This window comes from Schistocerca piceifrons, chromosome X (assembly GCF_021461385.2).
Source record: "Schistocerca piceifrons isolate TAMUIC-IGC-003096 chromosome X, iqSchPice1.1, whole genome shotgun sequence".
NCBI lineage: Eukaryota > Metazoa > Arthropoda > Insecta > Orthoptera > Acrididae > Schistocerca > Schistocerca piceifrons.
The window spans coordinates 430228139-430248473 of record NC_060149.1 but is presented as its reverse complement, the minus strand read 5'-3'; the positions used below and the strand labels follow the sequence as shown (position 1 = coordinate 430248473).

Here is a 20335-nt window from a genome sequence, read left to right as displayed (position 1 = left end):
TTGACAAGAAAGCAGTAAGCTACATATTTACAGTACTGTGAAAAGTGCTACTCACCATAAAGATGATATGTTGAGTTGTAGACAGGCACAACAAAATGACTGTTGCATAAAGCTTTGAGCCAAAGCCTTCTTTATAAAAGAGAAATGCACACACATTTACCCAAGCAAGCACACCTCAGACCCACATACTGCTGACTCAGCCCAGACTCTAGCTGAAGTCCTGAGTCTGGACGGAGTGGCCAGAGGTTGTAGCCATGTGGGTCTGAGGTGTGCTTGCTTGGATCAATGTGTTTGCATTTGTCTTTTCTGAAAAAGATTTTGGTCGAAAGCTTTATGTAACATTCTTTTCATCATGCCTGTCTGCAACTCAATGTGTCGTCTTTGTGGTGTGTAGCAATCAGTCCACTTTGTAATATTGTTGATATTCCAACCTGGATTTTCGATTGTTTGAAGTTACATATTTAACTTTTTTATATTTTCTTAGTAATTTAATTTTTAAATTCTTTAAGTGTTTCTGTGTTTAAAAGGTGTACTCTCACTCTTTTGGAACTGTAAAGTGTAGATTCGGGCAGTCTGTAACACAGCTGTCATTTCTTTTGAACGGCCAGCTGCACAGCTCACTCGGTCATCAGCCTCCATTGGTGACACATGAGGAGGGTAGAAAGTTACATATTTAAGCATCTCTGTGTGCTTTAATAGTTTACTTCCTAAGTTAGCCCTGTTTGGATGGGTAGGATGTGCATGCTGTGTGTGAATGCAGGAGGAGCTGGCTGCAGTTTGTGAACAGCCAAAGTTATTATTGGCCACTGTGGGCCATATTCAGACTGCTGCTTTAGTGTGTTGCAGTGGCAGAGCATCTGGCCTGTCACATGGGACACCTCAGGTGTGACTTGTTTCGCCTACGGGCCTCGCTGCCGATGTATATTCCATTGTACCCACTGTGGTGAGTTTGCCCTAACCTCAGGGTGAGTGGTGGGTAGTAAGGCATTCGTGTTGCTTTAGGCCAGTGGTGGTCAACCTGGTCCCTACTGCCCACTTGTGGATGTTCCAGATTTCATGGTCAGCAGCATGTGGTAGGAATTTGAAAAAAAAAAAGAAAAAAAAGTTTCATTGTGTTTTTGTAAAATTTTGACAAAGTATGTAGTAAGTAATTATTATGGAACAGGTGGCTGCTTCTTCAGCAGGGTCTGAGTGGGCACATGGGTGATGGGATTTGCCAGTTATTGGGAGTGCAAATGCTAGGTGCATTGTGAAGTCTCTTAGGGAAATGGCGTTCAGAGCCAGAAAGATGGCCAATGTGCACTTAGAGTGTCTACCAGAGGAACCTCATCCGAAATGTGGAAGTGGTCGTGCTTGAGGCTTTTGACTATGCAGGGTGCAGTTGACTGCAAGTTGTGGCTTATGTCAACATCTATGATGCCTGTTGTTTGGGTTCTGAGGCCATCCTCAGTTCATGCAGGTGGCCAGAGGAAGTGGCGAAGACTGCTGGCCTTGCATGCAATTTCTAGCATTGTTCCCAGAGTTGACCGGGATCCTTTGGTTTGGAACCAAGCGGAGGGTCTCAGCTAAAGGCTTCATTGACTATGTGATGGTCTTGGCTGCAGATTTTTGGACCTGCGTGATTGAGTGAAGAATTGTAGGGCTATCCTTCATAGGTTAGGAGTGTACTACACAAAGGAACCTGCTACTCGGGCAGCAGAGTACTTGTAGTGTGCACATGGGCTTTTTTTAGGCTAGTGATAGTTTGAGATACTCTGATGAATACTCAACAGTCAACGTACAGATAGCGAAAGCAGACTGCAGTCAGAATAAATAGACTTCAACTCTCAAAATTTTATTAGTAGATTGTCAAAGTATTCATAACAAACTTCCTAAATTTTACTGCACTCCAGGAAATTTGACACACACTAAATATTCTCGGGGACTGAGAACTGGCTGAAAACCATAGCAGAATGCTGTGAAATATTTAACAAGTAATGAATCGTGTATCAGAAAGACAGATTCGGTGCCATAGGATGGGAGTGTTCATTGTAGTCGACAAAAATATTGTCTCTAGTGAGGTTGAATTTGAATGTGACAGTGATGCTATCTGGATGTATATAACAGGTCTCTGTGAAATTAAGTTCATAGTTTGATGTTTTTACCAGCCACCTGATTCCTTCATGATAGTTTTAGAGTCATTAAAAAAAATCTATGCTCAGTAGCACAGAAATACTCAGATCATGCAGTGTTAGTTGGAGGCTACTTTAACCTACTGACTGTAAACAGGGATGCCTATGGATTCATTGCAGGTGGATAGACAGGCAGTCTTGTGAGGTATTTTTGAATGCATTTTCCAAAAACTGTCTTGAGCAGCTAGTTCGACAGCCCACACATGATGAAAATATTTTAGACCTTGTAGCCTCAGCAGGCCTGACCTTATTGACGGTGTCATTATAGAGACAGAGATGGGTATTTAAGTTAATACATCAATCAAGAAGGCAGGGAAAGTATTTTCACTAGAAACAGCAGATAATCAATTCTTAACATCCCACTGAGACAATGAATGGATATCTTTTAGTTCCAGTATGATGGACATAAAGGAATTATGGGCAAAGTTCAAATGGATCACGAAATGTGCTTTGGAGAAGTATGTGCCAAGTAAGTGGATTAAGGATGGAAAAGACCCACTGTGCTTTGGTAACAAAATTCTGATAATGCTGAGGCGGCAGTGACTGTTGAACTCTCAATTCAAAAGAGAAAGGACAAATGACAATAGGTTAAAGTTAGGAGAGATTCATGCATCTGTGAAAAGTTCACTGCACAAAGCATACAACAACTATCTTCATCACACATTAGCAAAACATCTTGCTGAGAACCCAAGAAGATTCTGGTCTTATGCAAAATTGCCAAGTGAGTAGAAGGCTTCTATGTAATCAGTTGTCTACCAGTCTAATATGGCAATAGAATATAGCAAAAGGAAAGCCGAAATTTTAAATACAATATACTCTCATTTGAGCATCACACGGACTTCTGCCCACAAATCAGCACAATTGTAGCTAGCCATTGCTCGTGTGAAACTCAGCTTGCCCTTTTCTCACATGATATCCTACAAACTGTGAATGAAGAGCAACAGGCAGATGCCATATTCCTAGATTTCCAAAAAGTGTTTGACATAGTGCTCCTCTGCAGATTGCTAATGAAGGTTCGAGCATTCGGAATAGGTTCCCAGATATGTAAGTGGCTTGAAGATTTCTTAAGTAATAGAACCCAGTACTTTGTCCTCAACGGCAAGTTTTTATCAGAGGCAAGGGTATTGTCAGAAGTGCTCCAGGGAAGTGTGATAGGACTACTATTATTCTCTATATATATAAATGACCTGACAGGCAGGGTGAGCAGCAGTCTGCGGCTGTTTGCTGATGATGCTGTGTTGTATGGGAAGGTGTCATTGAGTGACTGTAGGAGGATAGAGATGACTTGGACAAAATTGCTAGTTTTTATGAAGCTCTAAATGTAGAAAAATGTTAGGTAATGCAGATGAGTGGGAAAAACAATCCCACAATGTTCGAATACAGGGTTAGTAATATGCTGCTTCCCATGTCAGGTTGATTAAATATCTAGGCATAACACTGCAAAGTGATATGAAATGAAATGAGCATGTAAGGATTGAACAGAGAGGGCAAATGGTTGACTTAGGTTTATTGGGAGACTTTTAGGGAAGTGTGGTTCCTCTGTAAAAGAGACTGCTATAGAAAGCCAGTACAACTGATTCTTGAGTACTGCTCAAATGTTTGGGATCTTCACCATATCAGATTAAAGGGAGACATCAAAGTGATTCTAAAGATTTTTTTTATCCAGATGTATCAAAAAATTCTGATGAAAACAGAAGATAGTCACCTCAGTCCACTCATTTGAACTTCCTGTCCAACCGGAGCAAGTTAGACTGAGTGAAGTGGTGTTAACCTCTGCATCCAGAAAAACCGCTCTAGAGCAGCACTTCAAAAGCTTTGTCTAGCAAATGACTGAAAAGAAACTGGGCATAATTCTTCAGTTCACATATATTGACTTCAACTGGTATGATACATTAAAATACTAGATTTGAAAAGTAAAAAGTTTTTTCTTGGGACATTAATCTCATTGTCGTATGTTACCATCACATACCACTTCGACAGTGCTCTGCTAACTCAAAAATACTTCTATCCTCACTGACATAACCAACTAGAGCTTTTTGCATAACTACTACTTTTTTTATCATTACATCTGCAATAAGTTCAATAGTACAGTCTTAGTCACGTGATTGGCTCCTATATTTGCTAACCTGTTGGTAATTTTTGGCTACTGCTTCAACCCATCCAAAACTGCAAATGCCTCAGCTGATTTAGATTCACTGGCAGCATCATTGTTGGTCTTACACAGAACTGATGTTGACATCAATGATCTTATCTCCTTCTTGCCCTTTCTCCTCCTTTTACTGGCATGTGCTGTGTAATAATACAAGTCAAGTATAAACTTCATCTTCAGAATTGTTTTCTTTCTATGGCTTTCTTAAGTAATTGTGAATTTTTAGTGGATACACTGGAAACCTTGCTGTCACAAAATTGTAAGCTTCAGACTGTTTACCGCTAACGTAGAAGAGCAGAAAAGGTGTAGACTGCAAAAGAAAATAATCAACTTTCATCAGAACAATGAAAGATGCTTTGATTATTGGAAAACTGTAACATGTAGATTAAATGTCCATCATATGTACCACCTTTTACTTCAACCTAATCCCACACCTCAAGGAATTTGTGTCTGGGATAGGTTTTGAGTCCAGTGAGCAGTAGCAGGCAGGTATTTGGCAGATTTTCCAGAATTGTACTTAAGTGGTGTTATCTACCAACTGAAAAAATGTGAACACAGTGCTTTGACCTAAAAGGAGATTACTTAAGCATGCCTGACAATGTCTCGAATATGTGGTGAAGTAGAAGATCAAGTTTGTGAAAGCACTTAAAAACCATAATAAAATTTCATGATTGTTATTTTCATTGTGAGTCATTTTACTAAAGAAGCTTGTTCAGTATCAAATAGGACATCATAATTATTTGCATGATAAAGGTATTAAATTTCAAGTAACATATCATTAAATGAAGAAAGTGTATACATTTTACATAAAGGTTATTTCTCAATAGTGACATTTAGTTTACCCAAATAAAGACTATCCCATGAGCTTCTCCATGTTGTGACATATCTCTAAATGTGTTATTAAATGCAATAAATAAAATTCCATATCTACCACAGTGTTCTTTATTAATAATGCTACCACGCGGTAGAGGTGGAATTTCATTTTCTGCATGTATCTGAAGAGTCAGTCAGTGTGCAGATTATGCAGTAGTGCCCCTCTCTAGAGGTATGCAGTAAACCGTAATTAATTGCTGTCTAATCAATACAGAACTGTGCAGGAGTTTCATGAAACTAACAGGTTTCATGGAAAGTGAAACTGGTGGAATAATGCATTTCACTTTGTTTGAGTGTTCAAATTGTTCTTAATCCCTGCAATGTGTGTGGTGAGACTTCCAAGATGGCATTGTAATATTATTTATGTAGCTGCTTTCCAGATACACTTGTTCGTATGAAATCTGCAGCACAACCAGTGAATCACTTTATGCTATGTTCAACTAAATGTAATTGGAATTCATGATTGACTTTTCTGTGCTACACAGCCATGTTGAGACAGAATACTTTTGCTTGGGAAGCCACAAGCAATACAGAGGTTTCCAGTGCAGTGCTAGAAAATAGGAGAAGATAGGCTGCATTTCCCTTTTATATCAAATGCCAGGATACTTGGATCTCACCAGGCAGTTATATTGTCAACCAATACTGAGAAAGAATGAGGTCCTAAACTTGTTCAACAAATGCCACATTTTGAAAATCAGCTCTGAAGAAAGCACAAGTGTCTGCTGTACTGTGGAGAAGGCTAACATACTGGGAAACAGGTTTTCAGCCACAAGTACAGCAAAGGAAGAATATGAATTTTCATTTTGTATGCTCTCTAAGTGGTTACCCTTAACATCAGCTGGTTAGGTTGATAAATCATACTTAGTTGTGTTCATACCATCATTCAAGTTGGCTGTGGAGTTTGATGCTCCAAAAAATGCTCGAAAAGGCATCCATTACTGTGTTTATTAACCAATACTAGGACATTCTTATAACATATTTTAAAATGGAACAAACCTTATAATGCCATTTGACATGTAATTGCCCTGTAATAAATAATAAATGCCTATGAGGATTGATGTGGATGCATCTGAAATATTATCAATGCTCTTAGCTCTGATGAATTTCAGATACTTTCACCAACACTATTTGCCGCAAAAGATTATTACTATGCATTTATTAATGTTTTATGTTGTATGAGGAAAGACGACTGACAACTGTATAGAAGGGGTTTGTATCCAGCATTTCTGATTGTGATCTTAAGTGCAGTGACTATTAGCTTAATAGCAGGGCTTGACAGACATTTTATTCTGTTGTTTACTTTCACAATTAAATTTGCTTCAGGTTCTTGTGTGGCATACACAGACTACGAAGAAATCCCGATCTGTGATAAAAATTGGAAGCTATCTCGATACAAACTTGAAACTACTACTAGAGGAACTTCGTTATCTTGGAATGGGTGATGTTAGTTCAACAAAAGGTAAACTAAATTACTTGTACATTTCCTAGATTTAAAAAGGAACATGATTGAGTGAAGTGACTAACTTCCATATTTCAATTAAAATTACTTCGTGATTGACAAATGGCATTGGACGAGAGCAGAGTTACTGGCTCGTACACCACGTGCTCATGTGACCTAAAAAAAAATCAAGCTGTCTAGTTACTGACCGTTGCCAACATCTTTGTAGGTAGCTGGGGGCCAGTAGTGGGGGTTGCTGGTGCTGTAGTGATGGTGATGTGTTAAGATGTCATCAACACACATTATAGACAAACTGCAGCAGTAAGATGAATATTCAGTCTCACACATGTTGCAAAGTAACAGATTGTCTAAATGAGTGAGGAAAATTGTAAGGGTGAAAACAACAGAATTTTTGGTAAAACGCTATACCACTAATGGCAGCACGCTAGTTATATCTGAATCACTTTTACTATCATCTGTGTAGTTACAAGAATTGTTGTCAAATCTAATGAAGTAGTAAATTGTTTTACACTATTTTCCACTAAACATTCACATTCACGTTCCGTGCTTTCGTTATTACTCCTTTCGTGTGTCTTACAACTTTATGTGAATCTGACAATGAAGTTTGGTTTACAGTGTCCTTTGGCAGTCTTTCCACTTCTGCCAGCATACGTTTTTTGTTGTTCCTTGCCACATAACCCGTAACTAAGCCCATACAAGTTCAGCGGAATTGAAGTGGCAATGATATGATGGAGTCTGAGAACCCTATGGCTATATATTTTGCCAGGTTAACATCAGGTGGCTTACTCTGAGCCACAATATGGAGGAATTTGCCCTTTCTACTGTTATCTGGTACAGGAATGTTTTTTTTATTGTAGCCATTCAATAATATCTGTTTTCTGAAAGTTACTGTAGATGCCTTATCAAGGATAGATGAATGAAACAGGGTGTTCTCCATAACTATTACTGAAGGTTTTCTCAAGTTTTTGATGGCTCTTACATATAAAGAGCTTCAGAATGACTTACAGATTCCAATTCTGTATGCATTTACTCGAGACAAAACCCCACTGCCTTATAATACGTTAATCAACAGCTAAAACCAAGAAATAATGATACATATAAAATCTCAACTTTTTACATACATGAATGTGTAAATAAAATAACAAAACAGTTCAATACATTGATAAAAGTATTCTACTAAAATCAAAGCTATTAATTTTATGACCACATTATGATGAGAACATAGTTTTCTTAGAGAAAAATAGCAGTAAGCTTGTGATCACTAAAGGCAAGCTATGATGTGAGACCATAAGTTGCGAAAGAATCCAAGCTTTGAACCAAATAGTTCATTGATGATTGTGTGATAAATATTGTGAATCTGATTTTTGCAGAAGCTATAATGTTCACCAAAAACCAACTTCAACAGCAGATATACTTTTGCCTGATTTGCATAAAAATATTTTATAGTGCTGGAAAGCAAAAATCACTGCATATTTGGCACTCCTTCCTCTCTGCTCCTGCCTTTGCAGCGTGCCTACCTGGCACCCTCCCAAACCTTGCAGGCCGCAACACCTGGCGAAGCTCTGCTGCTCATTCTTGCAGAGCAGGCAACACAATACGCTCATGGAGCCTGAAAAACAGCTGCAAATAACTAATGTCTGGCCCTTACTACTCGACTCTCTGAAACGTCAGTCACAAAGTACTTTTAATCATAGTATAATGGAAGGCAATGTTACAGAGTTATGAGAAAAATTACACATGTTCCAAACATGCTCTCTGTTTTCTGAGATGACCTCTTTCTGGTTTATGCTCAGCCAAATTCAAATGTACATTTACTAAGATTTAAGCTGTTCCAACCTTGTAAATAGTGAAACATTATTTTGTTGCAGTTGGGTTGAGTAATTAAAACTGAGGCTGCCATCATTATTAAAAAAATTGGCAGTCGGGTGAGAAGCAGTACTGAAAAGAATATTTGTATCAACAACTTTAGTTACTCGAAGATGTAGTTGAGTGTGCATTTGTTGGAGAAAGGGGGGGGGGGGGGAGGAGGGGCTCAGCCATGCATGCCTGTGGATGTGCTCAGTTGTGTGTTTGAGTTCAGTTGGTGTCCAAGAATGTGCACTCTTTAGTGTGGATTCTTATGCATTGGGATGGTGGGTGGGGGTGCAAGGCAAGTACTTACATATTTGTTTATTACTGTGTGTAAAGAAGAGGTATACTTGTTTAACTAAACTGTTAAAACTGAAGCAACTACTGTAGTCACTCTCATCTTAGCAACTGATTAAGTAGGTGTTAATCTTCCAAGTCACATAACAGAAAATTGCATATTTTACTTTTGTTTTTGAATTAAGATTAAAAAGTAACTATATATTTCTGTATATAGGATGGTAATAAATATTGTACAAATTATGAGGAAAGATAAATGAACAATGGTTGCATGTTGTATGATTCAACTTATTAGGGGTCTTAGGATATTGTTCATTTTGTGTTATAAGCATTAATTACCTTCCACTGAGGCAACTCAGTTTGTTTAGAAACTTTTGCTTATATGTGCCAAGCTATGTTTCAAGTGAATATCACACAACTGTTGGATGTTTCAGGGGCAGCAGCCTACTTAACAAAGGATGGGCACACACAGACGATATAACCATTCCTAATGTGTTTGCTAACTTTTGACACATTATCTGCACAAAGTTATGACTGCAATAACACTCTGTTGCAGTCTTATATCATAAATAGTGGCTCAATCTAGAACTTGTCATTTAATGTAGCGGTAGACAATATTTATGATTAAATAGGATGACATTCTCATCGATTGAAGTATGGTACTGAATTTGTACAAATATTATTTATTAAAAAGAAGTAGATTTATTCCAGTTTAGATATTTGAAATGGGTGATAAATTAAGTAATTATAAGATTTTTGAGAATTCAGAATATTTCATATATCTGATTTTGATCGTTTTTCTAGTCATACATTTCAGCGGCAAGGAGTTCTGATAAAGATATTGTTCATTGGTAGTCATGCTTTTGCTGAGGGATCTACCGACCTATTTCATAAGAAAATATAGTGATTAACTATAGCTGCAATATTAAACTTCACAAAGACATTTGAGATTATATATTTTAAGTAGACTGTTAAGTTAATTTAGCTTTTGGTGCAACTTTTATCTTTCATAGGCATTTGGGGTAAAAAAGAAAAAGAAATTTATTTCTGTGTGAGTCAATTCATACAACATTTGCAGTGGGATGATGAACATAGAAATCAGAATTAAAGGAGTTAACACGGGGTTTACATCTGTCCTTGTATTGCATAAATATTAAGTTTAATAGTTCCACACAAGAACATAGAACAAAACGTTGGCAACAATATCAGACATCATACCAGGATTTATCATAACTGTCTAAGGGAAAACACAGTATTTTTCAATCAGGTATGGAATATCAACTAAAACAATAGCATTTTCTCTTTAAACATTGTGTGAAAACATGTCTCTGTTTGCAGTGCCTCACAAGTTCCTGCATCTACTTAATGATTGTATGATTAAAGCACAGTCAGGATTTCTATGTCCTTACACCATTAAATTAGGATTAAACTATTTATTTATATGTACATTTAGTTTTATAGCTCTTATTATTGAAGCTTTAATACTGTTTGCAATACAGTTGGTTATTGATACACCCAGGACTTGGGATTTGAAAGAGATAACTACTTCACTTAGCTTTCAGAAAAAGCATTTAGTCTTCATTTTGAGGTTTAAAAATAGGGTCTCATTACCATTCTGCAAGAATTAAGAAACACAGATTTGTATTGTGTATAAATAACGTAATTTAATATCCTGACAAAGACACGGTAAAACTTGTGTGGGATGATGTCTTAATGGTAGGGAAACAAAACTATATTTCTATGTTGAATGCAATATCGTATGTTGGTTGTGTTGAGATGTAAGATTTAAAACAAAATTGTCAATAAGCACAAGATTAATACCTCTTACTGCTAAATTACTTTATCAGACGTTGGTACAGTACGAGCATTGTAATTGGCAGGGGATGTTAGAAGTGAATTTAAGCGATTCTGCCTACCCCTTCACTCTCAGAATATCCCTTTTTATTGCCATTGTCAAGGACGTTAAACCCAAATCTTAATTCCTTGTGGTTTGACAAAGAGAAAGTAACATTCAAAATATAATGAAATTGACATATCATTTTGTGTATTTCCAGTGTGGTTTGGTGTCTAAAACTTCATTAGTCTAGGATTAAAGCCTTTCAGTAGTCCTGGGGTGTTTTTTCACCTTTGCTTCTTTCACCTCCTGCAGTGATTTGGAAGTATGAAAAATACCAAGTTGCTCTATGGTTTGGAATCCATGTTAAACTGTAGGACCTCTATAGCTGACCAAGTCCGCTCAAAGGTCAGAGAAAGGCAAGAGCTTAGCACCTGCAATAGCACCATACCCAGTGTGAAGTACTATGATTTTGAAATCACATTTACATTTTTCAAACTACAAGTTCAGCTCAGAATTCTTGCTACAAAGCAACTTGTCATATGTTGTAAGGTAACATACTGACAAGGGAACCTCCCCATCGCACCCCCTTCAGATTTAGTTATAAGTTGGCACAGTGGATAGGCCTTGAAAAACTGAACACATATCAATCAAGAAAACAGGAAGAAGTTGTATGAAACTATGAAAAAAATTAATAAAATATACAAACTGAGTAGTCCATGCGCAACATAGGCAACATTCAGGAGAATCTCAGCTCAGCAGCGTCGTGGTCCCGTGGTTAGCGTGAGTAGCTGCGGAGCGAGAGGTTCTTGGTTCAAGTCTTCCCCCGACTGAACATTTTACTTTCTATATTTTCGCAAAGTTATGATCTGTCCGTTCGTTCATTGACGTCTCTGTTCACTGTAATAAGTTTAGTGTCTGTTTTCTGACCGCACCGCAAAACCGTGCGATTAGTAAACGAAAGGACGTGCCTCTCCAATGGGAACCGAAAACATTTGATCGCAAGGTCATAGGTCAACTGATTCCTCCACAGGAAAACACGTCTGATATATTCTATACGACACTGGTGACGGCATGTGCATCACATGACAGGAATATGTTGTCAGCCCACCTAACTTGTACACTTAGCGAATGGGTAAAAAGATTCTTCTACCTTGCCCGATTTAGGTTTTCTTGTGGATGTGATAATCACTCCCAAAAAAAGTGATGAAAACATAAGAGTTTGTCACATAAACTGAAAATAAAAAATTAAACTTTTCACTCGTGGGAAGACTTGAACCTAGGACCTCTCGTTAACCACGGGACCACGGCGCTCCGTGACTCCCAGTCTCCTTGATGTTGCCTATCTTAAAATGGACTACTTAGTTTGTATATTGTACTAATTTTTTTCATAGTTCCACACAACTACTTCCTGTTTTCTCGATTTATCTGTGTTCAGTTTTTCAAGGCCTATCCACTGTGCCAACTTATAACTAAATCTGAGGGGGGTGCGATGGGGAGGTTCCCTTGTGAGTGTTTTTATTTCCTTTAGTTAATTTTGATTTATCTTTGGCTCACATCTGTTGCTGATTTATCTCAGCATCATTACAACAAAGTAAGTTTAAACAGTAGTATTTTTCAAGTACGTGATAGGATTTAATTTGACTGCCTAGGCTGTGCATAATGTCATCTGTATTAACTGTAAATCTTCTGCTGTTTCACAGTTAACATATTTTAAAATTTTTTATTTCATGCTCACACTGTACTATTACTGTCTGCCATATTATTTGTCATGTAGTATTAGGTTGCTGCGATTTTAAATTGTGTCTTCCATATTTGACTTCATTTTCTGTACGTTTGAACCATTTGTACAAATTATGCAGTTTTCAAGCTCTTATGTATTTACTGTTTTTCATACCAGCTTTATGCTTTTTAAATTATAATTTTTATTTACTGTAGATTACATTTCATTTTTGTATATTTATTGATAACATAATTCATATTCTGTTAATGCTAATAGTAATACTTGTACTATTGGAAGCAACAGGATTTGTTTCATTATTACTCAATAAATTGCTAAGCTGTAATTGTGAAAATGAACGGCTGCACAAACATTTCTTAACATATGAGCTGAAATAACTGAAATAATAGCCAGAGGACAGAGAAAATACTAACTGCTCTTGATAACATAAAGGCGATGTCAGTATTTTATCAACATATTCAGAGTGTTTTCTGAATATCATTCAATCCTCATGTAGCTGAAGACTTTTACTGTGAATAGTAAAATGTTCACCACAGTTTTGTATAAATGTTTCTATTTTGAATGTTGAAAAGTTTCCCAGGTAATTATACATATTGATGTCACATATCGACAGTTAATATCAAGTTACTGAATTTAGGATAATGTAAAAAGAGTAGCAGCCACTATGTAAGTTTGTAATCAGTGTTTGCAATTTATTGCCTGTATGATGTGGGGAATTAAACTTTATGTTGAAAATTTTCCCCAAGAAATTATACATATTGATGTTACATATACATTCTTAACACCTGGTTATTGAATTCAGGATCTGTTAAAAATAGTTGCCTCAGTGTTTGAAAATTATTGCATACATTACTTTCCCATGTTAAGTGTTGAACATTGACTATATTTAATCACATTAGTGGAGTAGGGGCAATAACAGCTGTGATAAATCCAAAACTTTTAACTTTGATCTTTTTTTTTTTTTTTGTACTAAGTATTTTTCAGCTAATGGAGTTGGTACATTGTTGTAGGTTTAATATATTCACAATGCTCACAATTACTTTTATGGATACTGTCTTGTAAAAAGAAATGTGTAGTGAAAAAATATTTATATGGAAAAGTTAAGGAAATTGTTCGCAGTATCATTGTTCACAATATACTGTGTATTGATAATATAAACTGCATTTTGGCACATGTTTGTTGCACAAATCCCCTTCAGCCTCAAGTTCCTTCATTAAATGAAAAGACACAAAGCAGTTCATTAAAATGATGGTACTGATAGAATTAAAGCTTTAATTATTATGAGAATTGTTTCTTATTTTACATGGTTTAGTGAAAATGTGTGCAACACTAGATGGGACAAACACAGCAGTAACTGAGATAATCATTAATGAGACTCTACATGTAAATTTTATGTACTGCTTATGGTGAAATATGGAAATAATATTCCATTGCTATTTGCCTTAAAAAGTGCCATTCAATGTGTGTGTGCCATAATGGTTCTTCAGTCTTCAAAATGTGTGTTTAAGGCTGTGTGGAGTTGGAGGCTATTTGAAAAATATTGTAGCAATGCATTCTTGTAAATTTTTTATGTAAATGACAGTTATGAAATATTTATTTACTTGTAAATATTGCTCACATGCAATATATTTGCAAAGTAGTGAACACTACAACCATTTGTTAAAATGTTATACATTCCACATTGACAATAAAACACTAATTTTAAAAAAAATATTACTGTGTACTATTCTTTAAAATGAAGGAAAAATCCACACACGTGGAAAATTGTGTTTTTTTTCCGGTTGTGTTCTTTTGACAAGCCTGTGTTTTTCTAAAAATAAATGGGAAACATTTAATTTATAAATTTTAAACTGGAAGAGGAAATGCCAGTTATCCATTTCATTGGCTGTTAATACATATGTTTAAAAAATCACTTTTTACTGGAACGAATCACTTCCTGATACTACACTGGTGTGTCTTAATGACAAAAATAACTTTTGCTTGATGTGTCCCTGCCAAGTAACATAGCATACATACTACATACATTAATCATTTTCCATAGATCATGAATACGACATTTTGTAATGATGTGAAATGTGTCACTTTAACGTAAGTTTTATTTACACAAAATAATCTTTTTTTAAATTTTTTTTGACTACTTCACATCTAGTAGTAGTAGCAGAGGTATCTTTTTACAAGGATATAGAACATGTCAAAGTATTTACAAGTTTAGACAAATTTACAATAAGCTAATTCATATACACAGGTGCTGACTCCATGGGGCCTGAGGGGCCCAAGCCCCCTCAAAAATTCATTTGCCCCCCCCCCCCCCCCCCCAATGATTGAAGAAAATAATTATCAGTTATATTATGCTTTGTAAAATAACAAAATTATGTTGGAATTTTTTATTTTCCTTGTTTGACAATAGTTACCTTTTAAAATAAATTCAGTAATGAGTTAAAACAAATAATTATTATGGTAGTAAGCAGGTTAATTGAAAACAAGTGGTGTGAATCATGATAGTGTTACGGTGCTGCAGGCACACTTAGAATTTTTCCCGGTGTGTGAACCTTCAGGTAAAGTTTGGTGCCGGCGGGCCAGCACTGCGGCCACACCGACATCAAAACGACTGGAGCAGAAGTGCCTGGAACCCTCCGCCTCATGTTGTCTTGACGCTTTGAGACATTATGACGCTGCGGCTACATATAGCCCACCCTGCTGTCGCAGTCATTCCGTGTGGATAGTTTTGTTCAGTGCATGCTGCAGACATGTTTAGTGTTCCGACTTTAGTGTCTAGTGGACTTTTTTATATTACTATATTTTATTTGTTTACTTTATTCTCTTAGTGTATTGTGAATTAAGTTTGGAATGGATATTATTATTTTTTTTCAAAAAGGCACGATTGGAAGTTGATAACACTGCAAGTCAACCTCCAACAATTATTGTGTCATCAATTGCTTCGTTGTCTTCAGCTGAGAACCGTTCACAGACAAAACCTGGACAATCCAGTAAGGGAAGATCATTTCAGAAGTCTTGGTTGATCAAATATACATGGATAGAATATGAAGCATCTACTGAAAAAGTTTTTTGCAGAAGCTGCAAAGAGGCAGATGCTAAAAATCTATTACAATTTTCTTCAAAAAAAGAAAATGCATTTACTTTTGTAGGGTTTTATAACTGGAAAAAGGCTTTGGAAAAATTCCAATTTCGTGAAAGTACACCACTGGCCATTAAAATTGCTACGCCAATAAGAAATGCAGATGATAAACGGGTATTCATTGAACAAATATATTATACTAGAACTGACTTGTGATTACATTTCACGCAGACTGGGTGCATAGATCCTGAGAAATCAGTACCCAGAACAACCACCTCTGGCCGTAAAAACGGCCTTGATATGCCTGGGCATTGAGTCAAACAGAGCTTGGATGGTGTGTACAGGTACAGCTGACCATGCAGCTTCAACACGATACCACAGTTCATCAAGAGTAGTGACTGGCGTATTGTGACAAACCAGTTACTCAGCCACCATTGACCAGACATTTTCAGTTGGCGAGAGATCTGGCGGATGTGCTGGCCAGGACAGCAGTCGAACATTTTCTGTATCCAGAAAGGCCCGTACAGGACCTGCAACATGTGGTCATGCATTATCCAGCTGAAATGTAGGGTTTCGCAGGGATCAAATGACGGGTAGAGCCACGGGTTGTAACACATCTGAAATGTAACGTCCACTGTTCAAAGTGCCATCAATGGGAACAAGAGGTGACCAAGATGTGTAACCAATGGCACCCCATACCATCACGCTGGGTGATATGCCAGTATGACGATGACGAATACACACTTCCAATGTGCGTTCATCACTATGTCACCAAACACAGATGCGACCATCATCATGCTGTAAACAGAATCTGGATTCATCCGAAAAAATGACGTTTCGCCATTCGTGCACACAGGTTCGCCATTGAGTACACCATCACAGGCGCTCCTGTCTGTGATGCAGCGTAAAGGGTAACCGCAGCCATGGTCTCTGAGCTGATAGTCCATGCTGGTGCAAACATCGTCTAACTGTTTGTGCAGATGGTTGTTGTCTTGCAGACATCCCCATCTGTTGACTCAGGGATCGAGACGTGGCTGCACGATCCGTTACAACCATGCAGATAAGATGCCTGTCATCTCGACTGCTAGTGATACGAGGCCATTGGGATCCAGCACGGCGTTCCATATTACCCTCCTGAAGCCACCGATTCCGTATACTGCTAACAGTCATTGGATCTCGACCAATGCGAGCAGCAATGTCTCAATACGATAAAACGCAATCACGATAGGCTACAATCCAACCATTATCAAAGTCGGAAACATGATGGTACGCATTTCTCCTCCTTACACGAGGCATCACAACAACGTTTCACCAGGCAACGCCAGTCAGCTGCTGTTTGTGTATGAGAAATCGGTTGGAAACTTTCCTCATGTCAGCACGTTGTAGGTGTCGCCACCAGCGCCAACCTTGTGTGAATGCTCTGAAAAGCTAGTCATTTGCATATCACAGCATCTTCTTCCTTTCGGTTAAATTTCGCATTTGCAGCACGTCATCTTCGTGGTGTAGCAATTTTAATGGCCAGTAGTGTACATTTACGCATGAAGAAGGTGTTCTGAAACTAAAGTCTATCACAAACCAAAGTGTGCCCTCCCAATTGAATAAACAGTTAGATAGTGATAAGAGGAAAGGCCATTTAGCCCTTGAGACAATTTTTACCATCGTGCATTTTCTATGCCGACAAGGTCTAGCAATTAGAGGGCATGAAGATGTAAACTCAATTTTTTTTCAAATTTTGGAACTCTGAAAGAATGACATACCTGAGTTTAAAGATCGGTTAGGGCGTTCGGGGTACATGTGGACACCCGACGATATTCCAAATAAGATCATTGATCTACTAGGAAAGTCTGTGTTGAGAAAGGTATTGGCTTCAATCATGAAGACTGAACATTTTTCTATTATGGTTGATGAAACAAGTGAGTCTTTGATTCACGAACAAGTGTCATTTTGTATTCATACTGTCGATGATTCCTTAATCATCAACGAAGACTTTATTGGCTTATATGAGACCCCAACACTCAATCACAAACTGTTTAGTATTTTAAAAGATGTTTTTGCTCGTCTTGATATGTCAGTGGATAACTGAAAGAGGACAGTGCTATGATGGTGCCTCGAATATGAGAGGTAAGTTCAAAGGCTTAAAAAAGTTAGTTTTGGATATACAACCAAAAGCACATTATTTGCACAGTACTGCTCACAGTTTAGACTTGGCAGTTGTTGACAGTCTCTGCCATCTTACGTTCATGAAGGATATTATGGCTTTAGCCAAGGACTTAACAAACACCATAAGGGAATCCAACAAAAGGATGGAACTTTTCAGAAGCATATGCTGTGAGAGTGCCAACGACCTGACTCTGATTAGCAGTCTTTCCTTGCCAGGTGGTGCTGCTATCACCTGGACGAGTTTATATCGATAGTAGGTTGGTGGTCATAATGCTCCAGCTGATCAGCGTTTGTTGTGAGAATAACTATCAATGACAGGACACAGCCCTTCGAATTTGTTGTTTTACAAGAATCTGGTCCTAATGTTATACTTGGATGAGGCTTCTTGAGCCATCTCTAGTAACCATAGACTGCTGAAGATTGGAGCACCAGGCTGACGAAGCTACACCAATATGAACGCACAATAACGATTGCTGTGGAAAGTGATCTTCCATTGGAGACACATATATCCCTCCATCATCAACAAGACAAGTTGCGATCAATGGTCCAGATGCTAAGTTAAACTGTGAAGCTCTAGCTGAGTGAAAAGTACATACTGAATCTCACAAATTAAATCTATACGCCAGTGAAGATAATAACTATGTGCATAGAGACAATCTTGAATGCCTGTAATAAAGACAGTGAACATTATAACATTCAACACTGATCTCTAAGCTTCAACCCAGGCAACCTGTAGAGACTTTTTGCACTTGTACAGAGGTTGGGGTATCAGAACAATTATTAAAGTGTTACTTTGGCCCATACTGAATCATCTGTTGCTTGTAAGATATCACCCATGAAGTCAACAGTGATGATTCTACACTGAGGAGACTAAAGCACAGAGATGTCAGTCTGTTCTTTGCATACGCATTATCGTCGTCCTGAGGTGTAGATTGATGATAGGGGCTTCTGATACAGAAAACATGAAGACCTGCCCAACGATCATAACCTCTCAACACACGTCCAGCCATTAAGATTTAGGTTTTCTGAGATTTTCCTGAATTGCTCCAGGCAAATGCCTGAATAGTCCCTTTCAAAGGGTACAGCCGATTTCCTTCCCCAACCTTTACACAGTTCGAGCTTGTGCTCCATCTCTAATGACCTCGATGGCAGTAGGGTGTTAAACCTAATCTTCTTTTCTCTCTGCGATCTGTTGATGTAAGTAACTCCATTTGAACGCTGTAGTGACTATGAGGACATGACAACATAACCAGAACATGACGATGTGCTAGCACCAACATTTGAAGGATGACTGACTAGATCCAAATCCTACAACGTATGGCCGACTGAGAAACACGTCTAGCTGTTTGACGTAGGATGGAGCAATGACATGTGCTGTGCATTGTCCACCATACTGCTGTGATTATAGTTGCTTTCCAGTGACGTGCAGTTCATCAGTTTGATTTCCAATTCCTGCTGTTATTTATGACTCAAACTTCTGATTTCTGTATGTTTCTTGGACGTATGTATTATCCAATATTGTAATCTGCTAGAAAATTCTATGTGTGTATTAATAGGAGCACTATCTGCTGAAATAGGCTGTTCACCTCACATAGTATGTTCGTATGTGATCAGTAATCATGCTTTCTTTGTGAAGTGTTAGTTTCTGTTGATGAACCTTCTCTCAGATTCCAGATTCTACGTGACAATATAATCATAAAATGGGGCATCTTGTCCATATGGTGGAAATTGACTATACTGTTTTGTCATCAGTAGTGGCTCAATGCTGGAGCACTGTTATGGGATTGGACGTGTCTGTGCCAAATTTTTGACCCCATCTGCAGATACCTGGGAAGGTGACACACATGCTAATGCCTATTGTACTGGCTTCGGACACCATTAGACACACCATGCAACATCGACATCGACTTCTTTGTAATCAGGGCAAACTGTAGAGCAACCACTATGGTAATTCAGGAGGGTTTTAGGGCCAAAGACAGTGTATCACCAGGTAGCCCTAAATGCCATACCTTAGCAGACCAATGCTGAGGTGCCACAATTGTGGGGAGGTATGTGCAAAACTCTTTCGAGGAAAGATGGTGACCACTGCTGTCATGATCTGCACGCAGGTGTGAATTCAAGACAAGGGTCATATGGGTCATAACACAACTCTCCCTCAAAAAAATAGTAGAAATATTTATATTATTACATACAGAGTGTGACGCATATACATGTAGGTATTTATATTGGTGACTGTGGACTGTACAATAGTAGATCAGTATTTATGCCATTTGCAGACTAATAATTAAAGTTATTACAAGTCATATGTTGTTGGGTTGGGTAGTACCTACACATACGTGTGGCACAAGAAAGCCATTAATGCCTATTTTGCCCTGGGCAGCAGTTCAGGTGTTGAAGTGTGGATGTGTGGACACAAAACTGTTAGTGTATACTGGCAGGCGCAGTCCACTTGCAAGAGACTCCTTTGACCTCAAATCCTTGGAACCACACAAAACTATTCTTAGACTAACACTCGATCATAAAAACAACAGTAGTCTGTGTCATTTCCATGTAAAACTCCACACTTGCCATCTAGCACCATCAGACGGTGGCATGTTATAGCTGCACTAACAAGTGCTCTAGCTGCGTGAATAGTAAAGCCGGAGTATGAATGTGTGTCTTTGAGTGTTTTGATGCGGAATACTGTGTAAACTGTGTACAGGAATATCACAAAGAGAATTAATACTA

General features: G+C 37.9%; 1 protein-coding gene across 4 annotated transcripts in view; it reads left to right on the top strand.

The window, feature by feature from the left end:
- LOC124723044 (galactosylgalactosylxylosylprotein 3-beta-glucuronosyltransferase S) overlaps positions 1–14062 on the top strand; it is a 197026-nt gene extending 182964 nt beyond the window's left edge. For 3 of the 4 annotated variants that reach the window (XM_047248223.1, XM_047248225.1, XM_047248224.1), the window contains 2 exons: positions 6517–6652; positions 9232–11517. In XM_047248223.1, coding sequence (XP_047104179.1) covers positions 6517–6652; positions 9232–9278 — 183 coding nt within the window. In that variant the 3' untranslated portion in view covers positions 9279–11517. Of the gene's footprint in view, positions 1–6516; positions 6653–9231; positions 11518–12131 lie in introns of those variants that run through there. The other variant, XR_007006486.1, reaches the window with a different exon arrangement.
- Positions 14063–20335: the final 6273 nt, after the last annotated feature.